The sequence below is a fragment of the Mobula hypostoma genome, chromosome 12 (assembly GCF_963921235.1).
Source record: "Mobula hypostoma chromosome 12, sMobHyp1.1, whole genome shotgun sequence".
Classification (NCBI taxonomy): domain Eukaryota; kingdom Metazoa; phylum Chordata; class Chondrichthyes; order Myliobatiformes; family Myliobatidae; genus Mobula; species Mobula hypostoma.
This window is the reverse complement of record NC_086108.1, coordinates 46,809,333-46,823,394: the sequence shown is the minus strand read 5'-3', so window position 1 is coordinate 46,823,394 and position 14,062 is coordinate 46,809,333. Positions and strand designations below refer to the sequence as shown.

Sequence of the window (14,062 nt, the reverse complement as noted above, 5' to 3'; positions counted from 1 at the left end):
GTCTAGGTAAACAAAAAGAAAATCTAACTTTTAACACACTTTCCATTCTGTCTGTCTAGGTACCATACCCGATGTGGACTTTGGTGAACATGGCTTTCCATGTAGATCTATCCTTCGTTTTTTGGATGACTTCCATTTCCTCGATGTGTAGCCACCTGGCTATGCTTTTGATGTACATAAGCCAAGGTCTTCCTCTAGGTTTACTCCCCTCAATCTTTCCAGAGAGTATGAGTTTTTCTAGTTCATCTTTCTGCATGATGTGTCCTAGGAATCTGAGTTGTCTTTCTCTTATTGTTGGTATGGGTGATCGAACTGCTTGGGCTCTTCTGAGAACTTCTTCATTTGATGTGTGTGTAGTCCATGATATTTTTAACATTCTCCTATAGAACCATAATTCAGCTGCTTCTAGTCTCTTTTCCATTGCTGGAGAAATGGTCCTGCATTCACTTCTGTAAGTCAGGATAGAATAAATGTAGCACTGCAGTATTCTGTTTATAGTGTACGTGCTCATCTTTCTGTCTGTTAATATGGTCTTCAGTTTTTGGAAAGCTTCTTTTGCCATTGCTATTCTATATTTAATATCTGTGTTGCACCTGCCATTACTTGTTATTAGGCTGCCAAGATATCTGAATTTGTTGACTTGTTTGATGTTTGTATTTCCGATCCTGATCACACATTGTGGGATGTTTGTCTTTCTGGAGATGACCATGCTTTCTGTCTTCTTGGTGTTGATTGAGAGGCCTCTGCGATTACTTTCTGCTGCTACTATAGTGAGTAGTTCTTGAAGTTTTGTTTCTGAGTCAGCTATTAGTATGATGTCATCAGCATATCTGATGTTACTTATAATTGTGAATCCTTTGAAGTCTTTCGTGCAAGGCCTTGGTGAGACCACACCTGGAGTATTGTGTGCAGTTTTGGTCCCCTAATCTGAGGAAAGACATCCTTGCCATAGAGGGAGTACAAAGAAGGTTCACCAGATTGATTCCTGGGATGGCAGGACTTTCATATGATGAAAGACTGGATGAACTAGGCTTATACTCGTTGGAATTTAGAAGATTGAGGGGGGATCTGATTGAAACGTATAAAATCCTAAAGGGACTGGACAGGCTAGATGCAGGAAGATTGTTCCCGATATTGGGGAAGTCCAGAACGAGGGGTCACAGTTTGAGGATAAAGGGGAAGCCTTTTAGGACCGAGATTAGGAAAAACTTCTTCACACAGAGAGTGGTGAATCTGTAGAATTCTCTGCCACAGGAAACAGTTGAGGCCAGTTCATTGGCTATATTTAAGAGGGAGTTAGATATGGCCGTTGTGGCTAAAGGGATCAGGGGGTATGGAGGGAAGGCTGGTACAGGGTTCTGAGTTGGATGATCAGCCATGATCATACTGAATGGCGGTGCAGGCTCGAAGGGCCGAATGGCCTACTCCTGCACCTATTTTCTATGCTTCTATGTTTCTTTTATACTTCTCAAGATATCTTCACTATACAGGTTGAATAAGTCTGGCGAAAAGACACAACGTTGCCTGACTCCTCTCATGATATTCACATACTCACTCACTTCTCCTTCTATTCTGATGGATGCTGTCTGGTCCCTAGACACAACACTAGAAGAATGCAAATCACAAGAAGCCATCGTTGTCATGGGCGACTTCAATGCAAAAGTTGGTGAGGGAAGAGAAGACCATATTGTTGGAGACCAGGGATTGAGAGAAAGAAATGAAAGAGGAGAAAAGCTTATATCATGGTGTAAAACAAACAATCAGATAATCACCAACACTTGGTTTAAACAACATCTGAGAAGGAAATGGACATGGAGAAGCCCAGATGGGAACAACAAAAATCAAATCGACTACATAACAATCAATAACAGATTCAAAAACTCGATAACTCAATCAAAGAGCTATCCTGGAGCAGACTGTGGAAGCAGCCATATACCAGTTATTTGCAAAATGAAAATAAAGATGAGAAAACTAAAGAAACTTTCCATTAGTTGTTAGAAAGTCTGTGCTGCATTTTTCAGCCCACACAGCATGCACAGAAACTCAAATAGGGCAAACAGGGTTAAAACATCAGTTTTGGAAAAATCTTTTGTGCACACAGCCATCAGATGGTAGCCCCTGGCTAATTCCACTTGAGAAAAAATTATTTCCTGGCCAAAAAGTCTTGAATATGTGGGACTGGGTAATGATCGGGTGTGGTGACCTATTTAAGGAGGTGGTGATAGCCACATGGATGACAACCATCATCAGGCTTAGGGACCTTGTAGAGGGGTGAAGCCAAAAGGCTGTTTGACCTGTGTACAACCCCAAGCATTTCCATGTTAGTAATCTCAGCCTTTGCACTGTCCAGCTTTTCTGAGTCCCGTTTACACGCACACGGGCATGGGCTGGCGAGCCATTCGTGGAAATGTAATGCTGGACCTTCTTGCTTTGTAACTGTAGTGGAAAATGTGTGCTTTGTGTTGTTTGGGATTTTGCCCAGCAGGCGAGTCAGTTCACATGTGGTGGAGCATATGCCAGACAGAGTTGTTGTGGGGAATTTACTGAGTGTACAGGTTAAAGACCCAAAGCTATGCATCCACAAGCTGGCAGTTCTTAAGATCTACTAACAGTCCTTTGCCACACAGGAAATCTGCATCGAGCAGAGGTCCAGCAACTTTAGCCAAGACAAAGTCCCATGTGTTGTGTCCCATAAGTCCAGATCCTGCTGCCATTGGCGGCCTTGATTGAGGGTCTGTTGCTCGCTGCCTCATAATCAATGGGCGATTCTGCCAGCACACACTTTTGAGTGCCTGTGTCACATAGGAAGTGTTGCCCTGAAAGGGTGTCTATAATGAAAAATAGATGACCCTGACAGCTGGAACCCACCATGTTCACAGACCTCTGATGTCCCAATGCGCTGCCATTGTTGAAGCTGATTGGCGGTCGTCACTTCTTAGCATTTGTGCTGAAGCGTCTGTGGTAAAAACAAAGGCTCGGTTTTGTCTGGTTCAGAGCTGAGGGCGTTAGTGTGCTGGAGGCTCTGCTGACAGGGCTTATTGAGACAGAGAAAGGAGGAGGAAAGATGCACCTCTGCTTGGCTGAGTGTAGACAATCAGCTATTTTAGCAACGCAAACATGAGTAAATCTGCAGACGCTGGAATTTCAAGCAACACACATAAAAGTGGCAGCATCTCTAGGAAGAGGTACGGTCGACATTTCGGGCCGAGACCCTTCGTCAGGAGTCACCCAGGCCGGGCAAGGAGAGCAACTGTTTGGCACACTCAAACTCAGTCAGTCCAAACGTCTGTAGTAGATGAGTTTTCAGAGTGACATATTTATCACGTGCAGGTGGGTGAGTCTAGTAGACTCAGCACTCTGGCTACAGTGGAACTACTTCACAGTGCTACGACATAGTAAAATTTGGTATTGTCCACAGTAATTTCTTGCAGTGCAAACTTGGCTTCTCCCTGTGCAACCCACACAGCAGTGTGCTGCTCCCAAACTCCAGCAGCTTCAAAGCGACTATGTTGATCGACATGCCGTTGAGTAACTCTGACATTGTCTGCAAGCGTCGGGGTCACCAATGTAGGATTTTGTAAATAAATCATTTGAGAGTCATTTTATTTGCTTAACACAAGCCACAATCCTTTACTTCATATACAAGCAAACCAAAAGCAGTTGCCTCATGCTGACAACATTACATCATACGCCATCTCTTAAAGTGAACACAACTCAATGATGGTGTTTGTGAATTATGTAGAACAGTTTCTATTATGAACTACATGTGTCGTCTTTCACCCATTACGTTACCCTCCAATGGCATTCAAACTTTGCCACAGCTGTTGAGCATCCTTCTGTGATTCAAGTTTGGTCTGGAATTGCCACTTCATATCTGAGAAGGCTTTCCATACCTGGGCCTTGTGCACTTTCCTGCATCGGCAGTGCTGAACAGCACCAATCTAACCTTCAGTAGAATGCGGATCTCTTGATCTATCCAGGGATTCTGATTGGGAAAGACTATGAATAATTTTGTAATACCATCCTGGCTTTTATTTCTTTACATTGTAAACAGATGTGATCCTGATAAAACCCTCAAGTGATTTTAATCGTTTGGTTCTTGTAAACGGTTCATTACCCAGTCAGTTAACATGTCAGAAAAATTATGTGAACCAAGTTCCCAGGCATCAGAAGATGCCTACAGTTTCACAGCAGCCAGCAAATCTATCCTGCCCATCTCCAAACGTTTCTTTGCATGTCCTTTTCTCCATTTTATTGGTAAAACTAATTTGAAGTTCACAAAATCAAAGAGAGCAATTACAGTGCTTTTTTTTGCAGAAACAGGGTTACTTTATTGTCTTTTGCCATGTCTCCAGGTTAATTAATAACCCAACAGTAAGCTATATTCAAGAAAGAGAAGCGTTGTGGTGAGCATTTGGTCCATAATGACAGGAAGTTTGTTAACTCAACAGCTGTTTTATTGTGATAAACACAAAACAGACTGGGCACCATGACCCGGAGAGTGAACCCCCCCCCAGCCTCATACAGACCATCACACACCCCGGTTAAAATTAGGGTGACCCACAAAATACACAAGCAAAACCCATGTATAACCCAAGCTAAAATGTAACATTAAGTGAACTGGAACTTCCCATCATAATCACACAAAAGCATTTTAACACAGAAACAATAAACAGTACTGGTCATTAGAAATGCAGGGGCGGACTGTCAACCACGCTCCCCCTTCCCAGAGCGTCACAATATTATATAAAAGATAGTACTATAGAATTTCACATTGATATCATGAAACTGGAGTTCTAAACTTTTAAGTAGTTATGCGGGATCTGTTGGCTGAGGTTAGCTGGCCGGTGATGTAGTGATATTAGCAGTGGACTTCGAGCGAATTGTGTTGGGTTCGAGTCCGGCCAGCCCTTCGCACACTTTCCATTTGTGCTGGCTTGTGCGTTGAGCTAGCAACTTGGCCTCATAAGTGGAAGCGGCAAAAATCCCACCTGATATACCAAATGGCATGATAAGGAACAATGTCTTTGGCTGAGGCAAATTGGGAAATGTGATTAAATAGTACGACAGTGAATAAACAAAGCAGACTTATGGGAAAAACTTTGCATATTTTTGCCTGGAACTTGATTCACGTAATTTTTCTGACATGTTAACTGACTGGATAACTAATAGCTTAAGGAACAAAACCCATATCTGGGAGGAAGTGTAACCCATTATAAATCTTCATTTGTTACACTAGTAAACATGTGTTAAACCATTTTATGCTCCATCGCTGGTTTCCTTCATCCTATTGAACAAATGGTTACCATTGCTCAGAGGAAATCTGAACTGCTGTTCAAGCATTTCTTTAATTAGACCATTGTTTTCTTCCCAGGAAACCCAGTGGAAGAGCTGAGGCCATTCAGCTGTCACAAGTGATGGATGATATGTTAGAGAAAGTTGGGTTTAATGAAGATGATAAACAGGAATTAAAAGACGAAACTCAGGTATTGTGAGAATGGCAGAAACTGTAGTTCAGACTGAAAAAACATTATAAGAAGATAATTTTAGGAAATAAATTAGTTATTATCAATTTTATCCAACTAAGTTGGGCCTAAAAACCTTTTTCCATGCTGTATGATGCTTATGATTCTAGCATCTTACATTTTACACAATAATGTGAGCTTCTTGCAGTTAAATACCCCAAGGAACTTCACAGGACTATTATTGAACAAAAATTTGACACAGTCACATAGCAAGATATTTACAAAGATATTGAGTTTTATAGTAATATAATAAGAATGTTTGTTTTCAATCTAACTTTAGTAGTTTTTCTTATGCACTGTCATGATTGACATGAAATTCAGCAACAAGCTAAAGTAGAAATGTCTTGCTGAAGTTTTGGAAGGTTGATGTGTTAAAGGTTTAAGAGGCAAGTAATTTAAGTTGTGTAGGATTGATTTAATTTATCAGTGATATTTTAAAAATTTGAGCAGGTTTTCTTAATCCCAGCCAACTCTTTCTCCAGTATAAACATAGAACATAGAATAGTACAGCACAGTACAGGCCCTTCAGCCCACAATGTTGTGCCGACCCTCAAACCCTGCCTCCCATATAAGCCCCCACCTTAGATTCCTCCATATACCTGTCTAGTAGTCTCTTAAATTTCACTAGTGTATCTGCCTCCACCACTGACTCAGGCAGTGCATTCCACGCACCAACCACTCTCTGAGTAAAAAACCTTCCTCTAATATCCCCCTTGAACTTCCCACCCCTTACCTTAAAGCCATGTCCTCTTGTATTGAGCAGTGGTGCCCTGGGGAAGAGGCGCTGGCTATCCACTCTATCTATTCCTCTTTTTATCTTGTACACAAAACTTTGGTTGAAGAAGTAAGTAGGGTTCTGAAATAGGGTTTATGAAACACTTTGGTAAAAATTGGCAAGGATTAAGAAGATTTCAGCAGTTCATTGCTGAGGTAGCCAAAGATAAAGCTGGAAGTGATGAGCAATTAAAACAGGGATGCGCAAAATAAACCCATAAATCAGCAACTGTGCTGTTCTCTGTATATTAATAGATAGATTTTTAATGGGCCATTCCTCGGAGATTTCAGATTCCTATCGTCCTGGAAATTTCCTAATGTTCTCTGTTATGTTTTGTAACTCCATGCTATTCACATACTTTTACATATAACTCATAATGAATTATTTAAATGAACAAGAATACTTAAGCAAACAATATGTTTGCAATATTACTTAAATATTACTGAAATATTAAATACACAACAGATCATTTGATATGCCTGCACCTATATCATAAAGTGAGGCATCGCAGGAAAAACTCACTGGACAATGTGGATCATAATGTGTGAGTACAGTGTCTGAAGTCACCATTTCCTTCACCTTTTGGAAAGCCATCTCAATAGCTTTGTCCATTGCTATTTCTTCCCGGTCTGAAGTAATGAGTTTAAGGGGTGGAGCTCAGTAGCCAGGTTAGGCAGGAACCTGTTATAGTAATTGACAAATCCTATAAAGGACCAGAACTGTGACAGGTCCTTTGGCCTTGGAACATCCACCACTGCTTGAATATTCTCAGCACACTTGTGTAATGCTTATGCGTCAATGGACCATAGTAAGTGAAGCTTGGTTTAAAGAGTTCACACTTCTTGCATCATGCTCTGAGTCCATAATGTTCTAATCTTTTTTAACAAAATCCTGAGATTTTGGAGATTTTCATTGTCATCCTCACTGTTAACAATGATGTCATCTAGGTAGCACTGACTGCCTGGCAGACTCGCAGCACCTGGTCCATAACTTTATGCTGGAGTGCAGGTGCAGATGCTACTCCAAAAATATGCCTATTATAGTGATAAAGCCCTTTGTGAGTGTTTATGGTGATAAGCACTTTGGACTCTTCTTCCATCTCCATCTGTAGTTAGGCCTCAGTTATGCCCATTTTACTGAATTGTTTTCCTCTTGAAAGGTTTGCAAAGATGTCCTCTCTCTGGGCAGAGGATATTGATCTACTTTCATTATTGGGTTGATGGATGATCTTAAGTTTGTCACAGGTCCTGAAAGACCTATTCATCTTGATTACTGGGACCACTGGCATTGTCCATAGACTCTACTCAACCTTGGCAAGAATTCCTTCACTATGCATGTGACCTAGCTCACTGGCTGCTTTATCATGGGTGATATAAGGAACCATACGGCATTTGTAAAACTTGGATGTGGCTTTTTCAATTAACACTCTTTTACCCTTGATACGTATGTTTTTCAATGCCACTCTTCAACACTGCTGTGGCATCACCCAGTACATTAATTCACTTTCAGTACACACTATAACAGGGGATGTGGCATGCAACTGGTGGATGGATCTCCACTCAAGTTGTAGTTGTCTCAGCCAATCATGTCCCCATAATACTGGCCCTCTTGTTTTTACCACATTTAAGCCCAATGTGGCTTGTTGGTTATTGTATTTCACTGTTACGAATGTCTTTCCCACAGGAGTTAACTTTCCTTCAGTATAAGTTTTTAGTTCGATATCTGCAGGTTTCAGTTTGTGGAATAACTTACTTTATGAAATAACTAAAAGAGCTGAGCCGGTGTCCAATTCCATTTTAATAAATTTGCTCTTCACTTCTGGTGTAAGCGACATTGCTTGTCTCTTGTTAATGTTCACATTGTAAATCCCAAGGCTTCCCAGTCCTGTGTCACCCTCATCGTTATCAGATTTTTCGTCAACGGCATGCAGATTAGTGCTCTTTTTGAAACTGCAACTTCACTTTTTCATTTATTTTTGTATGCTCGACATGCTCTTTGTATATGTCCTACTTCGTTATATTTTCTGCAAGTTTTGCCTTTAAACCTGTGAACCTTCGCACTTGTCATGAGCCTCTGTCACAATGGTACCCCAGTTTATCTAGCCTGGGAGACCTGTCTTTAAACATTGCAATTCTGTGCACGCTCACTTTCATTCCTTACTGAAACTTAATTGAGTCTATGCCTGCAGTTTCTATTGATACACTGATTTCAACTGTTCTTTTAAATGTGAGTACTTCAGTTAGTAGTTGTTTCTGAATACTTTCTTGTAAGATTCCAATGCATCGTCAAGCCCTTCACTGAATTGAGAATGCTCAGACAATCTCTTCAATTCAGCCATGTATTCTGAAGTCAACTCCCCCTCCTTTTAATTTTGCTTATGAAAACTAAAGCATTCTGCAATCAATTATTTAACTAAACAAGAATGTTTAATCAAACAATTTACAATATCACTGAAATATTAAATACACATCATTCTTCATATAAAGATGAAGTTTTATTCATGTTATCACTAAGGATCATCAAATAGACGAAATTTAGAGAATAACAATATTTTAATTACGTTAATATGAAAAACAATGCAAATATAGAAGGAGCAATTTGAAATGCCTTGACTGCTTACAATCGATATGTATGTGGGGTAGAAATTCATCCTCAGGTGCTGGTGCTAAATGTAAAATATATTGGCAGTAGACTTGAATGTTAGGGCACTAAGAAGTGTAATGGAGCAGAGGGACTTAGGAGTACAAGTACATGCAGTAGTTTGTTGAAAGGACTTGGTCACTCCTGTTATCAGAAAGATGTAGTTAAGCTGGAAAGAGTGCAGAAAAAATTTATGAAGATGTTGCTAGGACCAGAGAACCTGAATTATAGGAAGAGGTTGGCCAGGTCGGATCTTTATTTCTTGGAACTTAGGAGAATGAGGGGTGACCTTGTGCAAAAGTTTAAAGTTATGAGAGTTATGGATGCGATGGGTGGTAACAATCATTTCCACAGGAATCTTAAATAAGGGGCATATTTTTCGGGAAAGAGGAGAAAGATATAAAAGGGATCTGAGGGGCAACATTTCCACATAGAGGGTGGTGAATATGTGGAACAAACTGCTAGAAGAAGTGATTGGGGCAGATACAGTGATATCGTTTAAGAAACACTTGCCGGGATATGGGCCGAGCACAGGAAATTGGGATGAGCTGGGTGGGCACTGTGATCAGCATGGACGTGTTGGGCAGAAAGATCCATATCCATGCTGTACTGTTCAATGGCTCCAGAATCCTCTCCGATTCTGACTGTGGGTTCCATTGACTTTGGCGTGAAGTAAAAAGGAAATCTACTACACCTTTGTGATTGTTGAAATAAAATATTAATTAAGATTATAAGATTATTAAAGGCTCTTGCAGCAGTTAACAAATTGAATAGTATCATCATACTTACCATCTGTTTATCTCTATTTCAATTGTGCTCTTTATTTGCATAGATCCATCATTTGCTGGACCTGGTGAAAAAGGAGCAAAACATTTATAATCTTGTGTTCCATGAGCTTATTCGTCAGATTAGTGTGGATTGTGGGGAACGAGGAGAGCTTCTTGCCAAAATCAGGTCTGTTTTGCAACCTAGAAATAATTTGCCATGTGGTATATAAAGTTAGCAGATGATGTTATTTCTGGGCTGGAGGTGCAAACAAAGAGAAAGCAGGATCTCCTAGTTTGCCAGAGAATGCAGGATCTCCCAGTGGCCACACATTTTAATTCCACGTCCCATTCCCATTCTGATATGTCTATCCACAACCTCCTCTACTGTCAAGATGAAGCCACTCTCAGGTTGGAGGAACAACACCTTATATTCCGTCTGGGTAGCCTCCAACCTGATGGCATGAACATTGACTTCTCTAACTTCCGTTAATTCCCCCACCTCCCCTTCGTACCCCATCCCTTATTTATTTATCTATCTCTCTCTCTTTTTTCTTCCTCTGTCCCTCTCACTATAATCCTTGCCCATCCTCTGGGCTTCCCTCCCCTTTATTTCTCCCTAGGCCTCCCGTCGCATGATCCTCTCCCTTCTCTAGCCTCGTATCCCTTTTGCCAATCAACTTTCCAACTCTTAGCTCCATTCCGCCCCCACCCCCCGTCTTCTCCTATCATTTCGGATCTCCCCCTCCCCCTCCCACTTTCTAATCTCTTCTTTCAGTTAGTCCTGACAAAGGGTCTCAGACCAAAACGTCGACTGTACCTCTTCCTGTAGATGCTGCCTGGCCTGCTGTGTTCACAAGCATTTAGTGTGTGTTGCTTGAATTTCCAGCATCTGCAGATTTCCTCGTGTTTGCAATTTTGTTTTTTGTAGCATTGGAACATTATTGGTAATACATGAACAAGCATTCAAATTTCAGATGTAGTGATGCATTGTAATGTATAAATTATACTTATCATTTTCCTTTGAAGCATTAGCAGCAAATATAATATAGGTAAAAGTATGCCATTGCTCAGATGGGATTTCTCCTTATAATGAAAAAATAAGTGAAATAGCATTGAATAATTTTGATGGAATAGCATTGTTTTAATACTGGACAAAACCAGCCGGGTAGTATAAATGCAGAGTCCTACACACAGTCTTGTTATTCTGAGTTTGGGCCCAACTGCAATGATAACTGTGCACTTTGTGGAAAAACCATGTACTTTTCCTAAACACAGAGATTCTGCAGATGCTGGATATCCAGAGCAACACAGACAAAATGCTAGAGGAACTCAGCAGGTCAGGCAGTATCTGTGGAAATGGACAAACAGTCGATGTTTCAGGCTGAGTCCCTTCTTCAGGATTGGAAAGGAAAGGGGGATGATGCCAGAATAAGAGGTGGGGGGAAGGGATGGAGGACAAGCTGAAAGGTAACAGATGAAGTTGGGAGGATGGGGGTGAGGGATGTAGTAAGAAGTTGGGAGATGGAAGGTGGAAAAGGCAAGGGCTAGAGAAGAAAGAATCTGATAGGAGAGTGCCGGGGGAGGTGAAATGCAGATGAGGAGAAGTGGTAAGAGTTCTTAGTGGGGAGAAGTGGGAAGGGGGAGGGGAAAATTACTAGAAGTTGGAGAAATCGATGTTCATGGCATCATGTTGGAGGCTGCCTCGACAGGATATGAGGTATTGCTCGTCCAACCTGAGGGTGACTTCTTTGTGGCAGAAGAGGAGACCATGGACTGACATGTCAGAACAGGAATGGGGATAGGAATTAAGATAGTTGGCCACCAGGAAATTCCACTTTGGAAGTGGAGGTGTTCGACAAAGTTGACCCCAATCTATCGATAATAGTAGATAACCCTGCCAGATTCGCAGGTGAAGTGTTGCTTCTGCTGGAAGGACTGTTTGTGGCCCTGAATTGAGGTGAGGGAGGAGGTCTATGAGCAGGTACAGCACTTCAGCCATTTGCAGGGAGAAAGGCCAGGAGGAAGGTTTGTGGGGAGGATTGAATGGACAAGGGAATCATGGAGTGAGCGATCTCTGTACAAAGCAGAATTTGGGGGGAGGTAAAAACGTGTATGGTGGTAGGGCCCCAATGAAGATGGTGTAAGTTGTGGAGAATGATGTGTTGGATGCAGAGGCTCATGGGGAGGTAGGTAAGGGCAAGAGGAACTCTATCCCTGTTCTTTCTTTTTAAATCTTTTTATTGAATAAGTATACAAAAAAGGTAAGCCATATAAACATTAATACAATGTTAAAGTATAATAAAATTCCAAAAGGTATCAATACCAAAAAAAATACTACAAACAATGTAATTTAAACATAAGAAACCAAGATAACATAATAGTATACTAAATTTTATATATATCAATGGAAAAAAAAAGAAAAAAAACCCCCAAAAAAAAAAACCCACCATGCAACTAACTAAAAGCAAAGCAAAGCAATGGGCTAACTTGAAACCAAACAGAGTTAAACTTAAAATCACGTCCTCAATCCCGACCTCCATTAAAAACAGTGAAAAAAAACAAGAAGGGTAAATATTACATTAAATGAAAATATCAAATAAAAGGTCCCCAAATCTGTTCAAATTTAAATGAAGAATCATAAAGGTTACTTCTAATTTTCTCCAAATTCAAACATAAAATCGTCTGAGAAAACCAAAAAAAGGTAGTTGGAGCATTAAGCTCTTTCCAATGTTGGAAAATACATCTTTTCGCCATTAAAGTAAGAAATGCAATCATTCTACGGGCTGAAGGGGAAAGATTACTAGAAATTTTAGGTAGTCCAAAGATAGCAGTAATAGGGTGAGGAGAGATATCTATATTTAATACCTTAGAAATAATATTAAAAATATCTCTCCAAAAAATTTCCAAAGTAGGGCAAGACCAAAACATATGAGTTAAAGAGGCTATCTGCCCCGAACATCTATCACAAAAAGGATTAATATGCGAGTAAAAACGCGCTAACTTATCTTTGGACATATGTGCTCTATGAACCACTTTAAATTGAATTAGGGAATGTTTAGCACAAATAGAGGAAGTATTAACTAATTGTAAAATCTGCCCCCAATCATCCACAGAAATGGTAAGCCCCAATTCCTGTTCCCAATCTACCCTAATCTTATCAAATGGAGCTTTCCTAAGTTTCATAATAATATTATAAATCATAGCCGATGCACCTTTCTGACATGGATTGAGGTTAATTATCGAATCTAAAATATATGTAGGAGGAAGCATTGGAAAGGAAGAAAGTGTAGTACTTAGGAAATTTCTAACTTGTAAATATCTAAAAAAATGTATTCTTGATAAGTTATATTTATTAGATAATTGTTCAAAAGACATAAGGGAACCATCTAAAAATAAATCCAAAAACCGTAAAATACCCTTAGTCTTCCAAGTTTGAAAAGCGCGATCCGTAAAAGAGGGAGGAAAAAATATGTTACCTAAAATAGGAATCGCTAACCCGAATTGATTAAGATCAAAAAATTTTCTGAATTGAAACCAAATGCGCAAAGCATATTTAACTATCGGGTTAGACACCTGCTTAAGGTGTTTCGAATCAAAAGGGAGAGAGGAGCCTAAAATAGAGCCAAGTGTATAACCCTGAACAGATTGTAGTTCCAATGCTACCCATTTAGGAATAGATAGTATGTCCTGATCAAGTAACCAAAATTTCATATGTCGAATATTAATAGCCCAATAATAGAATCTAAAGTTAGGTAATGCTAAACCTCCATCTCTCTTAGCTTTCTGTAAATGTATTTTACCCAGTCTCGGATTCTTATTCTGCCAAATAAATGAAGAAATTTTAGAGTCAACTTTATCAAAGAAAGATTTTGGAACAAAAATTGGTAATGCCTGAAACACACATAAAAATTTTGGCAAAAAAAACATCTTAACTGCATTAATACGACCAATCAAAGTTAAATATAAGGGAAACCATTTAGATGAAAGTTGAGTAATATGGTCTATTAATGGTAAAAAGTTAGTCTTAAATAAATCTTTGTATTTACAAGTAATTTTAATCCCAAGATATGAAAAATAATTATTAATCAATTTAAATGGAAATTTATAATATAAGGGAAGATGTTTATTAATCGGAAAAAGTTCACTCTTACTAAGATTTAATTTATAACCTGAAAAAAAACCAAATTGTGCTAATAACTCTAAAACAGCAGGAATAGATTTCTCAGGATTAGAAATATATAAAAGTAAATCATCAGCATAGAGTGATAATTTATGGGACTTTAATCCCCGAGTTATCCCAGTAATATTTGAAGATTCTCGAATGGCAATTGCAAGAGGTTCTAATGCAATATCAA

The 14,062-nt window shown here is 39.6% G+C and overlaps 1 protein-coding gene across 1 annotated transcript in view; it reads left to right on the top strand.

Moving 5' to 3' along the window:
* Positions 1 to 14,062, top strand: part of axdnd1 (axonemal dynein light chain domain containing 1) — a 170,616-nt gene that overhangs the window by 43,259 nt on the left and 113,295 nt on the right. The window contains exons 8-9 of the mRNA XM_063063999.1: positions 5,375 to 5,486; positions 9,773 to 9,894. Coding sequence (XP_062920069.1) covers positions 5,375 to 5,486; positions 9,773 to 9,894 — 234 coding nt within the window. The remainder of the gene's footprint in view (positions 1 to 5,374; positions 5,487 to 9,772; positions 9,895 to 14,062) is intronic.